Source organism: Meleagris gallopavo, chromosome Z, assembly GCF_905368555.1.
Source record: "Meleagris gallopavo chromosome Z, MGAL_WU_HG_1.1, whole genome shotgun sequence".
NCBI lineage: Eukaryota > Metazoa > Chordata > Aves > Galliformes > Phasianidae > Meleagris > Meleagris gallopavo.
This window is the reverse complement of record NC_139435.1, coordinates 66,032,874-66,053,766: the sequence shown is the minus strand read 5'-3', so window position 1 is coordinate 66,053,766 and position 20,893 is coordinate 66,032,874. Positions and strand designations below refer to the sequence as shown.

The following is a 20,893-nucleotide window of genomic DNA, read 5'->3' as shown; positions in this document are numbered from 1 at the left end:
TGAACAAACAGTGAATTGCTCACATCAGTAATTCTCCCGCTTAGAGGAACTGGTTTGTTTAGTGAGAACTAAAAAAAGAAATCCTTACTTAGCCAGAAATCCCAAACACTATTTTCTCTTTAAAAATGAACAACAACAACAACAAAAATGTAATAAATTTCCACTCAAATGGTTTAAGGACTGGGAAGGAAACACAAAAAGAAAAGATGTGGCAAGTCACTATTCAATTCAAAAGAACTTAAGACGTGTTTGTCCATCTGCTCTTCCAGGTACTCTTTCATACATCAATCTCCTTTTTTTAATTCTCGGTACTTCTTCAGATCCCAAATCTGGCAAAGAAGTGGAAATTAAGTATCGGCATAACAAGGTAAAAATAAAACTCAGCTACATATTTCTCAGAAGCAGTAACATGCTTCAGTTTTAACAAGTATAGTTTGTATGAATAATATTAAGTACTGTAAAATTAAATACGTGCAGATATTAACTGCTGTTTACAATTACTGATCAGTTTGATGCATTTTACCCCATAATAATAGAACAGGACCTCATATATAAAATCAGCCTGCACTGTGCTTAACCAGAATATTTCAGTATAAGTTTTCAAACTTATTTCTATTTCATTAATACTACACCCAGTACAATTCAGTAATTACAAAAGCTAATTATTTTAAAACAGAGGCAGAAGTTGTTCAATTGTTTCTAAGTCAGTTTAAGAAAGTTTTTTATATTCTCAAGTATTTTTTACAATACAATATTTGAGAAGTCATTTTACAGTACACTTTAATGGAAAAAAATTCTGTTTAGGCCTTACAAAATCTACTACAATAGAACTTTAACACTTATTAGATAATTTCATCTGTGTCAATAAAAATAGCAGTTTAGTGTACAACCATTAATTGTTTGAGGTTTAATTAATATTTTTTTCTGAAAAGTACAGAAATCCTTGAAGGTTCCCAATGTGTCTTTCTAACTCGGTTCTGCATACATTTCCGAAATTTGAGATTTCAGAAAGCTTTCACTGTATTGAAGTGTTTTTTGCATTTTTTACACAGCTTAATTGGTTCTTCCCTTGGCTTATGGATGATAAAGTAAAACATGCCAGTTGTTCCAAAATATCTGGCAAATTCACTTACCCTTTTCTGATTTGATTCAGTTCTAAGTATACCTTTGCCATATCAGGCAAGAGTATCACAGAAAATTGAAAACACTGTGGTTAGAATTTTCTGCTGTCAGTGTCAATTACAGGTTACTGAAATACTGTTAACTATCCAGCTGCAGGTCACAATTGTTATTCCAATGGAGATGCAAAAGGTCTACTCATAATTTCACTTGAGTATTTTAATTTTCATAGGCTGAAAATTAAAAGCAGTTCACCATATGCAATTAACTTTTCCTCTATTTAGTGCCAGAATTGCCTTAAGCAGCCCATTAAGCACAATGGTATCAATTAGTTACATATGCTTTACATCAATGAGCCTGATCTAATTAGTGGAAGTATTTAATACTGCACTGACTTTGCTCTGTCACCATCAGTTTTAACTACAGATAGTAACAGAGAAAACACAAATTAAATTATCTATACTAGGGGTTAGGAGGTTTAGTTAAGAAGCTTAGCCTTACATTTTTTAAGAACTTGGCGTCTTGCTTTTTAAGATGTAGCAGATTTAAAAAATATGAAACAAAAACCTATAACATACAATAAAACAATATTTAGTCTAATAGGGACTAATGGTATTTTCTTACTTTCAAGGCTCCATGGATTCATACCATGCCTTGTAAAAAAAGCCTTAAGCTGTGTTTAGGATGGATAAGGAATTGTCTTTAGCCATGGATAAGAAAACAAAATAAACAAGCAAACAAAAACACTGCAAAAAAAAGAAAAAAGAAAAAAGAAAAAAGAAAAAAGAAAAAAATAAAAAAGAAGAAAGAAAAAAGAAAAAAGAAAAAAGAAAAAAAGAAAAAACCCAAACACAAAACCAAGCTTGAATTTTATATGTAAAAGCACACTAAGCTTTCTATTAGATGAAATATGCCTTGTAATAATTTCAGGATTCATAGTTTAGCCCTGTGAAGAAAATGCAAGGGAGACCTCGGTGCAGCCTTTCAGTGTTTAAAGGTAGCCTATTCTAAGAAAGACTGAGAGAGACATTTTACAAGGGCAAGTAGTGATTGGACTAGGAGTAATGATTTCAAAAAAGGAAGATTTAGATTAGATAGAAGGAAGAAATTTTTTACCCAGAGAGCACTGAGGCTGCCCAGAGAAGCTGTGGGTGCCCCATTTCTGAAGGCATTCACTGCCAGTTGGGATAGGGTGTTGGGCAGTCTGATCTAGTGGATGGCAACACTGTCCAGGGAAGGAGGTTTGAGCTGGGTGGGCTTTAAAGTCCCTTCCAATCCAAGCCATTCCATGATTTATATTTTAATTTCCTATTGCTCCAAACTGAACATAAATACTTAGAAATCTTATATTACACAGGAAAAATAAGTGCAAGTGTTTTGTATAAGAGGAAACTGAATATTGTTAGATTGGATTAAATAATTACTTAAAGAAAATATGAAACTGAGTTTTACAGATAATACTTTTTCCAATGAAGTTACAAATAAAATTTCAGCGAATTCGCCTCGCTTTGTACATACCTGATATTTTTTTTCCTTTTGCCCATAAGAGTAGTGGACTTCGCTTTCTCTTTCCTGAAAGTTCTTGACCTTGGTTTTGGAAAAACAGAGTTTGAATTTCATCTGGATCAACAGGGGAATCAGAGTGAATTAAGTTAGGTGCAAATGAACTCTGTGTCGAAGTGGATGAAAAGTCATTCCATGGAATCTCATAAACCTGAATTTCTGGGCTCTTAAATGCTGTGCCTCTAAATTCTTCCAGAAAAGCTGTAGAGCTGTCAGGAGGTACACAGTCACTGAAAGTTGTAAAGAAATCTTTTTCAGAATTCTTGGAGGAATGATCAGAGATACAGTGTGTCCTGAAAGCCTGACCTTTAACATAAAAAGAATTTGTAGCATTTAGATAAGCAAAATCTTCACAGCCCTTTGATACGACAAAGAAATTCTGTTTCCTCTCCGGAGCTACTTCTGAAAAACATGGTCTCTCATGCATATAGCTTGAAAGGTCGGAGTTGATAAAACCTTGATTATGTTTCAATGGAAGAAATGTGGCTTCAGAATTCACATGAAATGGCCCTGGTGGAGGAAAATTTGAATCATTCTCTTTGAAAAACGAAAAATTTGCATGTCTCTCTAAATTTTTCAGTAAAAAGAGGAAATCCATTGAGCATTAAAATACAGTCTGCCTGTCATAACAATTCATCTTTCAGTGGTTAGAAAATAAATATTCTAATATACTTAGACTTTCACCTGGTTTCAGAGATGATACTTTGACAGTAATTCAAATTACCTGTGCTGGTTTGTGCCTTAGGTAGCAACTCTAAAGACTGAGAATTTTGCTTATAATTTGGATAGAGTCTTTTAAAGGTATTCCAGTTTTCTGCAGGTGATGAACGTTTCACTGTTGTTTTCAGCGGCGCAGCAGCATTTGTGCAGTACGAAGAGGTAATGTCACTAAAATGCTGAAACCAAATAAAAGGATTTCAGCAGTGTTTATAGTGCAGGTCTACACTCTCAAATATGAAAGTCAAATCACTAGTAAGAATTCTGAAGTTTATACATAAATTTTTGTTTACTGTAAATAAAAATAGAAGACTTGGTAATATAAAGTCACTTATAGTAGACAATGTGCTGCCAGTCTTACATCTATAAACTGACTAAGTAATAAACAGCACATTACTTGAACCACGAGAAACCAGTATCGTAGTATATTCTCTATCATGAGATAGGACAGAAAAAAAGTGGCATCTGCAGTGCCTCCTCTTCCCCAGACTGAACAGACCCAGTTCCTTCAGTTGTTCCTTCTAGGGCATATTCTTCAAGCCGAGCTGACTATAATGAATCAGCAATTTTCTTGGACTGGGCCCAACTGAAAACAGTAGCAGCAAACAATTGCAGCTGCAGACAGAATTTCAAACACTTTAGCTGACAAAATTATTCCTCTTAAACTCAAGGGCTCCTTCAAATGATTCATGTGGTGAGTTTACAAGTGGTGGGTTATACTACAGTGCAAGCAGGAGGGAAGGGGAGGAAGACAGGAAAACAACTGGAAAACAATTCTTGTTTTATAGAGATGTATGTACACATATGCTCATAGAATACTTGATATGATAGAGCTTAGACCTTTTTCAATTTAATTTTTCAGAGTATTTTCCCAGTTAAGAAATTTTTCCAGTACTAATAATCTTCACAAAAACATAATGACGGCTCAACAAGAACTGCTGAGGATTAACAAGGACAATAATTTAAATATGAACAATACATTGAAGTTCTGAAAGTAATAAAACATTAATTCATTTTTAGATGACACTAGAAAATAGCCATGTAGTACCAGATTAAAAAAAAGAGGAAGAATGACAACTGTGCAAATAGTCCGAGATAAATTACTTTTGACTGACCTTTAGAACTTTTTTTGGAACCTCTGGTAATAATTCCTGAAGTTGATCAAAACTTGCCAGAAAGAGCTTGTTCAAAGAAGATTCCTTCTTTAACATCAGCTGAGCAACCAGAGGGTTGATACAAGGAAAAGCAAGCAAGCGTTTCTCCATCTGGAAATGGAAATAATTTTGTCAGACGTTTATTTTTCTTTCTTCAGTGACATTCCTATCAATAGGTCACATCACATAATTAGATCTATGAATCTGTGCAGTTTTGGGTAGGTGTTTTACGCCGGTCTCATGAATTTTATTTTTACTACTTTTTTAGCAGTGTACAATCCTTGTTAAAGAGTAAAATTTTGAAAATTAATTTGATAAAAAGGAAGTACATTAAAAAGATATTTCTGTACTATTTTTATAAAAAACAGTGAATCATTCAAACTTGATTTCTAAACACACTACCAGGTTTACTTTTATTCTCTGATAAGAATTTGATAAGATTTGATAAGATTACTTACGTCAAGATAAACCAGCAAAACTATTTTACTTTACAGAAGCTACATTTGTAAACAGCAATGAGACAAGTGCCAGAAAGAGGAATTACTAGGTGGAGACTGAGTGTCACACAAGGGGCAGTAACTTGAAAACTGTGGTATCTAAAGAACATCAGCTTCCAGTTCTTGACTTTCATAAAGCTCTGCATTCAACACATCAGGACCTAATGCCTTTATAACACAGATAAAATACAACCAATTACTTTTCTCAGTCTTTCCTTTTTTTTTTAAACAGTATCTTTAATCTCTAATTTGGAAGAGTTATAATCCAGTATTTTACATTTGAAAGACCACACCAAGGACTTATTCAAAATGCTTTTGAATTTTCAAGCTCTAAAAAGTATCCTGACTTTTTAATATTTCAGGCTTTTCATGTGAGATGACTAAATCTCCATTAGGTTTAATTTGGAAATCTCAACACACTAGATAACATCAATATTTAAACATAATTGATGGATGTGGTCCAGTAATATCTATTTCCAAATACTGCATGAGGAATTAAGCAAATTTTTATCAGCTTGTGGTAAAACAACTCTGTAAGCAACTTCACTGACTTCAGTAATGGATGATTATCAGTGAATTTGGCTTACTGCCCAAGTGAGCCACTATATCTTTATCTTTTACAGTGTGGATAGTTCTTCAAATGTAGTGCTGAAAGGATGTCAGTCACACATAACAGCCTAGAGGTGTGAAAGATAAATTTCTTTGACCTTTCTTTCTTTCACAAAAGAAATTTTCTTTCTTTTGTGAAAGCGTAGGGAAAATCCTAATTCTGCTAACAAAGATGACTGATGTCAGAAGCTTTCCATACACGTGTGTTTATGTATCTACAACATATATACATACATACACATATATGAAATGTATAAACTAATTAATATAACAACATAATGAAAAAATCACATAGAACTTGTCTGAGAAACAGGAAGAAAACAGTGTAATAAAGTTAAATAACCTCAGATGGCAAGACAGAAAGCCAAGATTTGTCCAGCCATTCATGAGGACTGAAACTAGATGCCATCAAAATGTTGTCAGCTATTTGACGAACTAGCAGTGCTGCCTCTTCAATCCCTGGTGTAAGAACTACCTGGAAGTAATAATAATAATTTTGGTTAAAGCTTATACTAAGGAATAAAACTCCAAATGTCTTAAGTATCATTAGTAGTTAGCAGATGGAAAAGTTTAACTGTGACCCTGAGCACAGTAGCTAGTAAGGTGGACTAACTAATCCAGATCTATGCTCATCATGAACTTCAACAACTGACCACAAATCTGGCTCCAAATTACACTACATATTTATACAAATAAATTTATACAAATCCAATGTAGGCAAAATTTAGTTTCTTCTACAGATCTCTTACATGTTATCAGATTTATTGGTATGAATTCGAAACAGGCAATTCTGAAATGTCCAGATTAGTTTAAGAAGATAGAGATGTGCAATCCTTTGAAAAGGCAGGCAATTTCCAAACAAGCTGTCAACTAAATTGCTGTATAAACAGGTTGAAAAAATCTTTAACTTAACCAGAAAATTTTGAAATAAGTATTATTTCAAAAAGTAAAAAAAAAAAGTTTTTTAAAATTGCCTAAAAAGGCTACTTCTTGCAAAAGGAAGACAGACAAAATTTTTGCCCCATTTTTAAAATGTGAATTATTCCAGATACCGCAATTTTTTTATTTATAAAGAATAAAAACATAATATTTATAATCATACAATAAAAATGCGGCACTTTCTTTTCCTCTACGTTAACAACAACAGTAACTCAGAACTTCAAATTAAGGCATTAATAGGGTAACAAGATTAATACACGCTCTAGTATTCATAAAATTAAAGGTATGAACTCATTCCACTTGTAAAATACTGTCTAGCCTCTGCACAAATCTGATCCAGCTTGTACTAGAGTCCATCAGTTTTTACTGACTTCAGAAGTACTGAACTGAAGTCCTTTATCTTATATTCTGAATTTTGAATTGTTTTGTTTCTGCTGTTCAGTGTGCACTTTAATACTTTAGAAATATCACATAGAAAAAATTAAAATAGAAGAACTGTTACAAAAAAAAAATAAAAAAGTAAAAAATTACCTTCACTTCAAAGTCTTCTGACTTCTTTGTAAATTCTATCAAAGTGGCATAAATTAAGACAAGGCTGAGAAGAGTATCTCCCCTGAGACTGTACCTGTAAGAACAGTTTGATTAGACCATTAATATTTTATATGCATGTAATAAACGTGATTTGTCTGTTCTCTGTGTTAATAAATTTCTGTTCCATTTCCTGGAATGCAGAACATTAGTACATTTTCTTGAACATTATTATCTGTGAAAAGATAACTAGGGTGTGTGAAATGACTGACTACTGAAGAAGACATTGTAAAGAAGAAAATGGAGCCAGCTTGCAGCAAAGAAAGCCTGGCCTGAAGCAAAAACGCTGAATCAGGGTCAGTCACTGGAGAAAAATTATACACAAAGGAAAAGTGAAGCATGAAAGATTAACCACTTCCTTAGAGAAAAAACCTTGCAATATGTAATGAAGGATTGCTTGAGAGCTATATCAATAAAAGTAGTACTTCCAGAGCAAAAAAGCCTACAGATATACTGGAAGAACACTTGAAGAATATCTCCCTCTTGGAAATGATATACAGTAATGCTAACATAAAAATAATTCATAACCATGTAATTATAGAGATTAATTTACTTCAAACACTTCAAAAGTATAGTTGCTGTTGGTAATATCTTTAATACCGTGAATGTTCTAGACCTACTGATTTGAAATATTTAATAAAACTTGCCCTGTACTAGAGTTACCTGCCTCAAAGACTCCTATTTTATTACAACAATTTCTTCAATTTTTTGTCTTGTGGAAGACTGGAAACAACATAACATATGGAAATCAACCTTGCTAGGTTTGAGGGGCTTCCACTGAGTTTTTTAGTGGAGCTCATGACAACAACGTAACAAGGTGAAAAGATTAGAGCATGTAAGAAATACAAGCCTAGAATATTCATATTCTTTGAAGAGAAATGTGTCCCTACAGAGAAATTAAAATAACAGAATTTTAGCTTGATCTGGCATGCAGCTTCCTTTAGCAATAGCTTTCTTTTAAAAATAATGAGACAGCAAAAGATTTTATTCACTTACTCCAAACTCAGTCTTTCTCTGGAGCAGAAAACAACCCAACAGCATGTATACTGGAGCGATAATGCTATCAGCTTTGATATTACACTGTCGCAGGACTTCTCATGATTTAATTCATCCATATTCTACCATGAAATTAATATAAAAAGTAAAAACTAGATAAACATATTACCATGGCTGTCACAACCTTTTCATATGCATTGCTGTATTATTACATGAGTTATATCAAACATGATCATGAGTTAGATCAAACATGTTTATAGGTAAATAATATAAATAACAAATCTGAGAATCATAAAGACTCTAATTAATTTCTTCATACCTTTTTATTTTTCCTATGGAACAGAGACATTACTTTTTAAGATGTTCTAAGATTTTTAGAAGTTTTAACAATGCAAAATACTGTTGCAAACCCCCACAGTAGTTAACATAACCTATATAAATCACATTATAATGAATTTATAAAGTACAGCACTGCTAATTGCATAAGCACTTGCAGTAAATAGCATGTAGGAATATCTATCTGCATTGAGCTTGCAGTCCTATTTGATTATTTTATTCCTTATCAGTAACTGCTCTTCTACACAATGAGGCATTTGTCTTGCTATGTAACAGAATTTACATACCATCCCATCACTTAAAGTATTTCTTAATTTTATAAAAAGCGGAATGAATTATTTTCTAAATTAATTCTAAATTAATAAATTTATTTTCTAAATTATTAACTATATGAAATGGGAAGAATTAACATGCAGAGTGGTACGGGAATATAACCACACTTAACTATGTTGGTTATTACAACATTCATGTATACAATCTTATCCTCAGCTACATATTTTAACCATATTTACACAATCAATTTGAAGTGAAATGTAATACTTCTGTGAAAAACGTCAGCAGGGAGAGGAGAACACTTTCAGCAAGTCAAGCTGGCATAGGCTTAATTTTGGAGTTACCAAATTTGGAAATAATTTGCGTCATGAGAAAATGCATGATTTTGATATTATTAAGGACAAAAGATACATTAGAAATGTGCAGACATGGTCAAGAAGAGATACATCCCACTGTAGAATTTGAACATAATTTCATTTTGTACCTGCAAGAAGATAGCAGTACGTTCATCTACTGTCAACACAACATATCGGTCTGTATCTCCAAGTAGCCTTAAGGAGTAACTGCAGCTTCTTTCAACAAAAGTAATGCTGTAGCTGAGTAAGTCAAATTCTGTTATTGAAGCTCAGTTAAATGAAATACTTAACTTTCTTAAAGGAAATGAATAGCATTCATCTCTTAATACAATTTTTACGGTTATGTGTTGTTTTAATATTGGGATCTTTTTCAAATGATCAGGGTAACTTTGAGGCACATTCACAGAATAAACAAAATTGTAGAAGTAACATATTGAAATACTACTAGGCTAAAACCTGTTGGACTCTTGAGCCAAGGGGCACAAGTTGGAATAAATGATCTCTGAGGTCTTTTCCAACATAGGTGATTCTAATTCAATTACACTGTTAGCCTCGAGGCATTGACCTTGACATTTGACAGTTGATGGCCCTGCATGTGGCAGGGGGTTGGAGATTCGTGATCCTTGAGGTTCCTTCCAACCCTGGCCATTCTGTGATTGTGTGATTCTGTGATTCTGTGACATACACTCTTTGAGATTATAAACAATGATATATTAAAGAACTAAGATAAATAAGTAAAGCAAATACTTACACTGGTGTTTATGGGACAATAATTAAAATCTCAACTTCTTTTGGAGTAATGGCATGTATATTGCATTTATTTCCTTCCTTTCACAATTGTGCAGCACAGGGAAAGCAAACTGGGTGAAAAATTACTGATTGCTCTTTGCATGATGCTAATTTTTTTCGACTGAAAGAAAACTGCCATTAGCATAATGTTGTTTTACAAGCAATGCCAGCAAAAATTCACTGAATGAGCACTGCGTGTTTAGAAATTTAGAGGAGTCTTGGCTGTCTGAGTTGGGAACAAGAGGAGAAACGATAGTCACATTAATTGGCCTCATCCCCAGGAAACACAAGGGACCAGAATCTGCTAGGAAAACTTGTATGGACAGTATATTATCCATGAGCTGAAAGGGGAACTGTAAGCATCCCTGAAACTACTTATTTATTTAGGTGAATGTGAAGAGGATCTGCTGGGAAACTACTGAAAATCATCTCTGAATATTTAGCTAGTGGCCAAGCTGAATAGTGAACTTGAACAGGTCCGTCTTCAAAAGTGTATTGCAAACTGAATGTTAAAATTTTGAACTTAAAGCATTATTTTTTCCTGTTAAACTGCAATTAGACAGATATCAAAAACTGGAAAGTCTCTTCAACAGCATGGTGAAATTAATGGCATGCATCCCTGGCACTAGGTTTAATAGATGACACTGTTATTTCTCTTCTTTCTTTCATTTTTTCTAATTTTCTGGGTAGAAGACTGTCTTAGTGTGTATTTATTACTAGGAAAATGAAAAGCAAGAAAATTATGTCAAAGAAAACAATACAAATGAGCAATGTTTTACAAATATGCAAATGTTCGTACAAGCTGAAGAGGTATTCAAAACCAAGAAAATATTAAATCTTAAATAAAAAATGAAAGTATTTACCTGTTCATTTTTAACTTAGCTTCTTCCAAAAGCTGTGATACATCAGAAAATGAAACTTTTACTTTATCTGCAGTATTTAGGTACTTAAAAATCCAAAAATACAAAGCAATTACTATGAAGAATTAATACTAACACTTTTCAAAGCATAAAAAAGTGTGGAAGCAAAAAATGTGTTTTGTTGTTGCCATTGTTATTTTCAGGAAAACAGACAACTAAAATAGTTGTTTTCATAAAAAGTTCCAGCTCATCTTAAAAATTAAAATGTCAACATATCCTTTGGTTGACATATGCATGAATCTATAGAACAAATGCTCTGACTTCAGTGGAAAAGCTATCTTATTGTCTCTTGCAGTGCTGATTCTCTAAATTTGATAATGTACCTTACACCTTTATCGATGATCCAGACAGTGGGATTGAGAGCACATTTGCTGATGACACTGAACTGAGTAGTGCAGTTGACACAATAGAAGAGAGAGCTGCAATCCAAAGGGACTTGGAGAAGCTTGAAAAGTGGGCCAGTGTGAACATAGGCCTAGAAGATGTGAACATCTCAAATATGATTCAAGAAGGCCAAGTGCAAAGCGTGGCATTTGAATTGGGGCAATTGCAGATATGAGTACAGACTGGGAGAACTCACTGGGAACAGCCCTGCTGAGAAGGCCTTTAGATATCTGTTAGCTGAAGAGCTGTTTGTGAGCCAGCAGTGTGTGCTTGGAGACCAGAAGGCCGACTAGATCCTGGGCTGCATTAAAAGAGGGTTGGCCGGCAGGGTAAGGGAAGTGATTGTCCCCTTCTGCTTTGCCCTCACAAGGTCCTTCCTGGAGTACTGTGTACACACCTGAGGTGCCCAACACAAAAAACATAAGGAGCTATTGGAGTGGGTCCAGAGGAGACCACAAGGATCACCAGAGGGCTGAAGCACCGCTCCTATGAAGACAAGCTGGGGGAGCTAGGCTTGTTTGGACAGATGATAACACTCTGAGGGAGACCTTACTGCAGCCCTCAAGTACTAAAAAGGAGTTTATAAACAGCAAGGAGAGCTACTTTTTGATGGTCTGATAATGATAGGACAAGGGGAAATGGTTTTAAAATAAAAGAGGACAGGTTTGGATTAGATGCTAGGAAGAACTTCTCTCAGAATGGAAGGGCACACACACAGGCTGAGGATGGCCCATCTGTGGAGGCATCCAAGGACAGATTGAATGGGTCCTGGGCAGCCTGATCCAGTGCCTTATTTAGTGGATGGCAACCCTGCCCATACCAGAGGGACTGATCCATAAGGTCCCTTCCAACCCAAAGAAGGGATCTATATCCTAGAAAACTGGTTCTCTACCCTGGAAAGCTGAAAGTAATTAGTCAGTAAGATTAAACAGGTCATTTTCACTCACTGAGATTCCAAAATCTGAAGAAAATCTGGCATATTAAGAAGACCTTCAGTGGTGAGAAACACGTAAGGAATCTGTACCTCCAGAAGAGAAGAAACACAGTGATTTCCTGAAACATTTTGCATACGTAAGATAATAGTTTAGTGAGCAAAAATTTCAATATATATTTCAGTATTTGAATTGATGTATGTTCAAAATATGCAGCTTTTATTCATCCCCATTATAATGCTTCTATTATATGCTATTTTTTCCCCCCAAAATTAAACTCTTCTGAACCCCTTCCAAACTAAGCTCTAGCTTAGATTTGTTCTTTTAGATTCACAGCAATATTCCATCAGCATGAGGAAGGCTAGATACAGCTTTTATCAACTGTCAACAAACTGTAAACTTGGCAGAAGTATTTTATAAGAGATCACCAACACTTACTACGACATTCTGTCCAAACATAATATCATATACCCAAGAAAAACATCTTCGTATCTTTCTGTATTATATAATCAGCAGTATTTGCCTAGTTTTATCCTGCATAATTTATGATTCATTCTCAGCCCACATATAAATGTAGCATTTCATAGAATAGAAAATACTTTTCTCAGTCAGTCCAATTGTTTGCACTTACCCATTTGTATTGTTTCAGGGAGGATGGTTTTAAAAGTCATGTATGTAATATTTAGATTTTCACACAGTTTTTTCCAGCAAGAGTTTTCAGAATAATCATATTCTATCACTAATGAGAAGAGTCTCCAGGGAAACTCAGCTCCAATGTTCTGATTTTGTATAATAACACAGGCATATCTACTGAGGATATTAAAAAAAAATAAATTAAAAATATGTTCAGGTACAACTACACTCAGAACAAAATAAACAAACACACTTCTACTTTGAAGAATTACAGCTGTTTGAGGTCTGTTCAAAAAAAGAACCTACCCTTCCTAAATTTAAAAACTGAAATTGCTTTAAAAAGTCATTTTAAAAGTTAAAGCTGCACTCCCCAATACTCCAATTATCTACTTAAACAATACCTATCTTCCTGCATACTCATACTTTGTCATTATTTCAGCCTTACACCTTTTATTTTACACACTGGAGAATTTTTCTAAAACACTTATGTGCAATTGCAAGGGGAGTTCCTCTGAGCCTTGCAACTAAGCATTTTGCTGAAGTTTGGACAAAATTCTCTCTTCTCAGAATGAAGCTGTAAATCCATATTCTGAAAATGTATCCAGAACAAGACACTACAGTGAAAATGAACAAAAGTTTTACTGAAGAAAACCATGAGAAAGGACTTTCTGGCTCCACTTTTTAAAATCTAGATTTTAACTTACTTGCTGATGATATCTTTATATCCCAGAATGTTTCCTTTTTTCTCAGAACTCAAATCAATGGCTTTTAAACCTGCATTAAAAATATTGTAATCTTAATCAAATAAATTGTCTTCTGCTAGTACAAAGCTAGTACAGAATGAAGCATTTTTTGCCATTAAGTTTTAAATTCCTGTATGCTTTTTGTATGCTCTAGGTTTTGCAAACATGACTGGAAGATGCAGTTAAGAAAACTGTTATTTGTGTAACATGAAGGCTTCTTTTGAAAAGTTTAAGTTAGTTGTATTGTCTTGTGTTTGAAATCAAGTCTTAAGAAGTGGAAACAAATCAAACACTTAAAAGTAAACATTATTATAATTAGTAAAAACATTGTGAATGTCTCCCTCCTTTAAAATATTCTGAAAGATAAGCTGTCATTTTTTTAAAGAGCAAAGGAAATTCAACTTTATTTTAAAAAGCAGAAGAATGGTACAATACATGACATTGTTAACATTTAAGCAAAAAGTCACAAAAGTATGTTTTAAGAAACAACATGAAAAGAATCAGTAGCTTGCCCTATGCATAAGTACAGGCTTGAATATCAATCTTCTGAAACATTTTTTTCTATCAAATGAATCTCCTATGTTGAAAAAGCTTGTATAATGATTACACAAAAGTAAAATGATGACAGTGTTGCTTTATCAGTGGGACTGGGAGAGAGGAAATCCATGTTTTTTTCTTGATCGTAATAGTTTGTTATTGATGATGCTCATGTATTTAGCCAATTAACATACAAGGTCAGTAACAGGTGGTGAACAGAATTCATGACCTACACCAAAATACTCATTTAAAGTCTTACGTTAGAAAGTTTACTTAAGATTTCTAAATTATCCTTAAACGTGGCATAGAAGGAAGAATACTTCTGACCCACAACCAACTACAGATAATCTGAGCAACTGATACAATTATATTAGGCAATGGGTGTCACATATACTTTGTGTTCTGTTAATTACATTTTTGACCTGACACATGAACTCTCATTCTTTTGTAACAAGGCATTATATCAGAAGTCTCAAAGAGGTGAAAATAAACATTAGAAATGGGGGGGGGGAGGGGAAAGGAAGATTTATAGAAGAATTTGGAAACAGAACGAAGTGAGAAAAGTACATAAAAATGTTTCAATGAAGAGAAGACGAGAGACATCTGAAAACAAAGAGGAAAATAACTAAGCACAGAATGCACAAACTTTATCTTTCAAAAATAGATTAAAATAATTATTTACCTTCTAGTCTAGATACAGTGTGAATGAGAGCTGCTTTTTCTCTCTCAGAGTCCATTCTTAATATGATTAGTATCTGGAAGATAAGTTAGACAAGTTAAAGAAGTAAAAACAAACCTTTTAGTCTACTTAGTATCTTTCTTTCTCTTTTGGGAAAAGAAAAAAAAAAAGGAAGAGATTGACTAAATGTGGAAAAAATGGAAATATCAGAATTTTCCAAAATTATAAGTACATGCAAATATTACTACCATATTTGAAAAATGACACTATGGAGGACGCCAGTACTGTAATTCAGTTTTATGGACTGATCTCTTCCAATAGAAGTCTGAAATCTGAATTTTTGAATCGAAGTTAAAAAAAAGGTAGTAAGACTAACTACATTATTACTGTTGCACTAGACAGAGTATTACTGTCACATTAGAGATGTTATCCCTACGAAGGCAAAGCTTAAACTGAAGATATTTAGAATTAAGGTGGCGATGTACTGGAGGGAGGCACTACATTCTGCCATAACAATTAGAAAGATTTTCAAGACTGTAAGGAGTGCTTTGAAGTATTACTTCTAAAGCCAGATTACCTTTGGTAGTTGCTAAGCACTGCTGAAGATGGAAACACTGAAAAGATTAGAATCCAGCAAATAACCATACTCTGGTCACTACTGGAAAATATGTTTACCTTATCCAAAATTTTGGAAGGTACAAACTGAATTTGTATTAAATAATCAAAACATTTAAATAAGAATGTGTAACCAGCATTACTTGCCTAGTTTTATCCTGTATAATGTATGATTCATTCTCAGGACTTACACCAGACCTTCAGCTTCAGAGAGGATGATATCTGAACTGGTATGAAATTTTGTATGCACTTTTCTTGGGACAAACAAGATAAGACTTTAAAGAAGGCTCATCACTAGTCTAACTCTAAGACCTAAGGTGCACAAGATAATTATATACGTAAATGTCAAAACTCTATCAGACCTTTTTAGAAAATAACTTCTGGACATCTATCCACTGGACAACCTTAAAAAAGACAAATTTCCACATGCTGCTGAAGAGAACAGCCACCTGACAACTCAGTGGTTCCTTTCAAAACAGATTTGAATATCTGCACCTTAAAATGCAGATCTGCTTTTTAACTACACCATCGAACAACATACTCAGGACATCCTGTTTGAGCTAGATTAGATATTTTTAGTGATATCCTACATAATCATGAGTAGAAATGAAACAAAGTGAAACAGAAAGATCAGAAATTCATTTCAAATTTGTTACTTTTCTTTTGTTAGTATCTTATTTTTACAGAGATTTCCTGTTCTGTAACCACCAATAATAAATTTGGCTCATTAAAGGCTAACTAGATTATCATGTTTCATACTGTACTAACAGAGTGACTAACTGATGTGATATGACAGAATAGGAAATGGCTTATGTAATACAGCTTTCACTTTGCATTAAAGCCAGAATACTTCTGTCTCTTCTGTTTGACTGAGACCTGTCACTGAATGTCAGTGAAGCATAAATGATAATTGTGAATAAAGTCATGTATACTCTGAAATTCTGCAGACATAAATTTAAGTCAAACTGGCAAGTCATTACTCAGTTATATTTCAAAACTTTAAAAATCTAGTGGAGTTCATCAGAAAAGCAAAATTGTCAATGAGCTGACATTAAGATGACAAAGTTGTCATATGTCTCCCAGTACAGCATGATCTTAGTAACAGAAAGCAAAATGCATTATGATTAACAATAAAATGATAATGAAATCAACATACAGTTACTACTGAAAGATGAGCACCAAAACAATTAATAATATTTTGTTTTAGGTGCTTCATATCCAATTTAAATTCTAATAAAACAGCTTGTTGGACTTAGCACACCTATGGTGGGGGCAATCCCAAGAGCAAGTCAAGTGCAGGTTGGGCAATAAGTGCATTGAGAGCAGCTGAAGGGGCCTATAGAAAAGGTGGAGGGATTATTAGGGATTGTGGAAGCAGGACAAGGGGGATTGGTTTTAAATTAAAAGAAGTAAATTTTGGTAAGATATTTGAAAGAAATTCTTCATTGTGAAGATGCTGAAGCAGAGACCCTGTCACAGCTCGCCCAGAGAAGCTGTGGAAGCCCTAGAGACATTAAGGCCAGGATGGGCAGGGCTCCAGGAAATCTGATCTGCTGGGTGGCATTCTTGTCCACAGCATTGGGTTTGGAACTGAATGGGCTTTAATACTCCTTCCAACCCACTCCGTGATTCCATGATTCTATACTTTTCTTTTCATGAAAGTTAAATCGTGACATGTTCTCTTAACAGAGTCAAAAGAAGAAGTGAAGCATGAGAAAGAACTAAAATAAATGAAAATAAGCTTAAAGATTTGGGGATTTTTTCAGCTGTGTCTTCAGTAGCATAAATTTTATTGCAAAATGTCAAGATTTTTAAGTATATATATAGTATATATGTATTTTTTTTTCATTTCTGTTTTATTATGTGAGAAGTGTTCTGTAAGTAAATAATAAATAATATATAAATAAAAATGGTATTATTCCCTGCATGGAATCACTCAGAATATTCAGATTTCCAGAAAACAAACAAACAAGAACCCTAAAACTAATTTATTCCACAGTTCTATTATCAGTGCTATAACCATGCCTCACAGGTATTTACTCATATAAATGCAATATGAGGAGTTTGGGCAGATACATTTGTCAAGCAGAGACTATGGATAACAACCATACATTCCATAGCGTCTGTGCTCTGAGCACCATTGCACAAATAACAGCTCTGACTTGTGCCGTGAGTTTCTGCTCCAGAAGAAGATAAGAAGATTGAAGCTGCCAAGTAAAAGGTTATGATGCAATTTACAGTAATTGATATGACACAATATATTTATCAGAGGAACAAATACCATCTGCAAAAAACCAAAGCTCTTATAATTTTAAAACTTCTATGCATGTTGTTTTACTCTTGCAGAAGGGGAGATCCAAAGAAACACAAACCTGCATTACTCCTGATAGATGTCTTAAACTTTATGTTATCCTTAATTTTATGTTATGCCTCTCTCCATTGTACTTCAAAAGTCATGGCTGTCAGGCAAAGTCCCTGGTGATAAGAAAAAGGGAAACATCCCAGCCATTTTTAAGAAATGGAAAAAGGAACATCTGAGACAGCCAGCACAGCTTCACGAAGGATAGATCGTGCCCAACAATTCTGGTGGCCTTCTATGATGCAGTGGAGGATCTGTCTACCATCAGTAGACAATAGAAGGCAACTGCTGCCATTTACCTGGATTTCTGCAAGCTCTTTGATATAGTCCCACACCCCTTATCTCTAAATTGAACATATTGATATGGCTTTGAATTCCAGATTATTCAGTGGATAAAGAATTGGTTGGATGATTGCAGACAGAGGGATGTGGTAAATGGCTCTAAGTCCAGCTGGAATCTGGTCACAAATGGAGTCCCCCAGGGATGCATCTCGGAACTGCTGCTCAACATTTTTATCAATGACATGACAGTAGGATTGAGTGTATCTTCAGCAAGTTTGATGATGACACCAAGCTGAGTAGAGTAGTTGACACAAGAGAAGGAAGACATGCCATTCAAAGTGATCTGGAGAAGCTTGAAAACTGGACCAACATGAACCTAAAGAGATTCAACAAGGACAAGTGCAAGGTGTTGTGCTTGTGTTGGGGCAACTCCTGTGGAGCCCTGCAGAGAATGACTTCTGGTGGATGAAAAGCTATATATGAGCCAGCAGTGCATGCTACAAGCCCAGAAGGCCAAATTTATCCCAGACTGCATCAAGAGGGCCAGTAGGGTGAAGGAGGAGATTGATTCCTTCTGTTTTGCCCTCATTCCCCCACCCTGAATACTGAGTCCAAGTCTGAGGCCCCCAGCACAAGGACTTGGAGATGCTGGGGTGAATCCAGATGAGGGCTACACATGTGGTCAGGGGGCTGGAGCATCTCTCCTACAAAGAAAGATTTAAGAAGCTGGGCTTGTTCATCTTGGAGAAGAGAAGACTCTAGGGAGTCCTCATTACAACCTTTCAGTACTTGAGGAGAATATAAAAGTAAGAGGGAGGCTGACTTTTTACAGGGGCAGAAAGTGATGAACAAAGGAAAATGGCTTCAACCTAAATGAGAGAACATTTAGACTGGATATTAGGAAGTAATTCCTTAATCGAAGGGGGTTGAGACACTGCAACATGTTTCCCATAGAAGCTACAGATTCCTCATCCCTGGAGGAATTCAAAGTCAGACTGGCTGGGGCCTTGGGCAGACTGACCTAGGGGATGGAACTCTGCCTAAGGCAAGGATTTGGAATTGGATGATACTTACGCTCCATTCTAATCTAAGCCATTCTGTGATTCTGCGGTTTTCCTTATTTAACAGATACCATTTCTCATTTGAAGATGGTTTTACAATTATTAATATATTTTGGATGAATTTCATTTGCTTAGAGAGATAGTTTATATCGCTAACCTTAACACTCTGTTCCTCTGTGTAAGTCTGCATCCAATCGAACATTCGACACTGAAACTCTGCTAATCTGGGACTGGATTCATGCTTTTTCTGGCTGGTGTACTGTACAATCTTCATCTGCCTCCAGATATTATTCAAACAGGATTCTAAGATGTTTTTATAGATATCCTTTGCTTTAGACAAATATCCTGTTAACAAAAAAAGTAATTGCAGAGATGAAAGATATTTATTAATATTTGGATGTCTAATCTACATGTACACTAAAACATGTGAGACTATCTTGCACAAAAAAAGCTGAACATTTAATGGGTGAACAATAAGGAAGAATACTACAATCACTAAGACTGTATGTAACTGCCATTTATAAAATAACTATACCTCCTGTAATATCTATTACATGATTCCAGCTAGAGTTGGAACTTTGTTATATTTAATTGATCTGTATGGTTTATACTAAAGAAGTTCCACTGTTGAAAGCTTTACTTGTTCTGTGTTTTCACTATTCTGTTCCCTATTATAATTATTGCTCAGCTCTCGATGATGTCTTTTATACAAATGGTGAGCAATGCCAGGGTTACTAAAAAATGCACACAAAAAAAAAAGATCTAAGACACTTGTGCGATTAATCACACATCACTGCATAAGGTCATTACAGTAAGTGAGAACTACAGGGCCTATACAGAACTCAGTTTTCTAGTATCACTTTTACATGTGCAGTATCCTGAGGGAGGTGTTGCTGGGATAAGTGCTGATCAACATAACAGGGAGAAACTTCCCTTTTCTCTCCCTCCCATCCTCCTACTTTCGTCTACAATAACAACAGAAAACAACCTTTTTTTAGAACTGATATGTTCATTCTGAATTTTTCTCCCCATTTTTTATTGCTAAGAAATGGTTAGGCAAATACAAATTAATTATTTTTCCAACAGTTCAGTTTATGGCAGATATTTTCCATTTTACGTCATCTTTGAAGAAACAGTCTCCATGAAGGGATACTTGGGAATAACTGAAGTTTGAAACTCAACACTTTTTTCTCTCCTATAAACACAGAGGGAGTCTGATCTTAGGGCATCCAAAAAACCATTAATTAATTTATTCTGGTAGATCTTTCTGAAAATCACAGTACAATGGGAACTTGAGAAGCATGGCATTGTGACTTTAGGCATAAAATAAGATTATAATGAATTTTTCAGATCCCAAATCTGATCAGACTAACAGCAGAAAAACACAAAATTGTCACTGTGAGTCCAGTGCTAAGATCTGGATGGTAAATTCAAAACCCCAGCCTTATGATATGTTTGTTAAACAAAATCTTGTACTTAAGATTTTGTTTCAAATAGCCTTACTTTTAAGTACTTCATTTTCAATGAACCTAAGACTATTTAAGTGGAAATTGTTTCATTTCAGAATGTGAATTGTATACGAGAAAGAACCTGGCACTTTTGCATGTTCCTCAACTTTAACACAGATATTCGAATTAAAACTTGTTGTTTGGAAAGAAGTAAACACATTATGTATGTAGATGCTCATATCCACCTAATGACACAAACAATGGAACATTATTCAGGAACTGAGCACATGTAGCACCAAAGTACAGTCATTCATATCTAATAATGTAACAAAACAAGCAAGCAAAGGGATAAGAAAATGACATG

At 34.6% G+C, this 20,893-nt stretch overlaps 1 protein-coding gene across 1 annotated transcript in view; it reads right to left on the bottom strand.

The window, feature by feature from the left end:
* Positions 1-228: 228 nt before the first annotated feature.
* The window catches only part of SHOC1 (shortage in chiasmata 1), a 48,163-nt gene continuing 27,498 nt past the window's right edge, over positions 229-20,893 (bottom strand). The window contains exons 16-28 of the mRNA XM_085213854.1: positions 19,239-19,426; positions 14,768-14,840; positions 13,510-13,579; positions 12,804-12,988; positions 12,188-12,293; positions 9,276-9,387; positions 8,183-8,304; positions 7,130-7,223; positions 6,003-6,134; positions 4,515-4,664; positions 3,407-3,578; positions 2,638-3,192; positions 229-329 (exon numbers count right to left, since the gene is read on the bottom strand). Coding sequence (XP_085069980.1) covers positions 229-329; positions 2,638-3,192; positions 3,407-3,578; positions 4,515-4,664; positions 6,003-6,134; positions 7,130-7,223; positions 8,183-8,304; positions 9,276-9,387; positions 12,188-12,293; positions 12,804-12,988; positions 13,510-13,579; positions 14,768-14,840; positions 19,239-19,426 — 2,060 coding nt within the window. The remainder of the gene's footprint in view (positions 330-2,637; positions 3,193-3,406; positions 3,579-4,514; positions 4,665-6,002; positions 6,135-7,129; positions 7,224-8,182; positions 8,305-9,275; positions 9,388-12,187; positions 12,294-12,803; positions 12,989-13,509; positions 13,580-14,767; positions 14,841-19,238; positions 19,427-20,893) is intronic.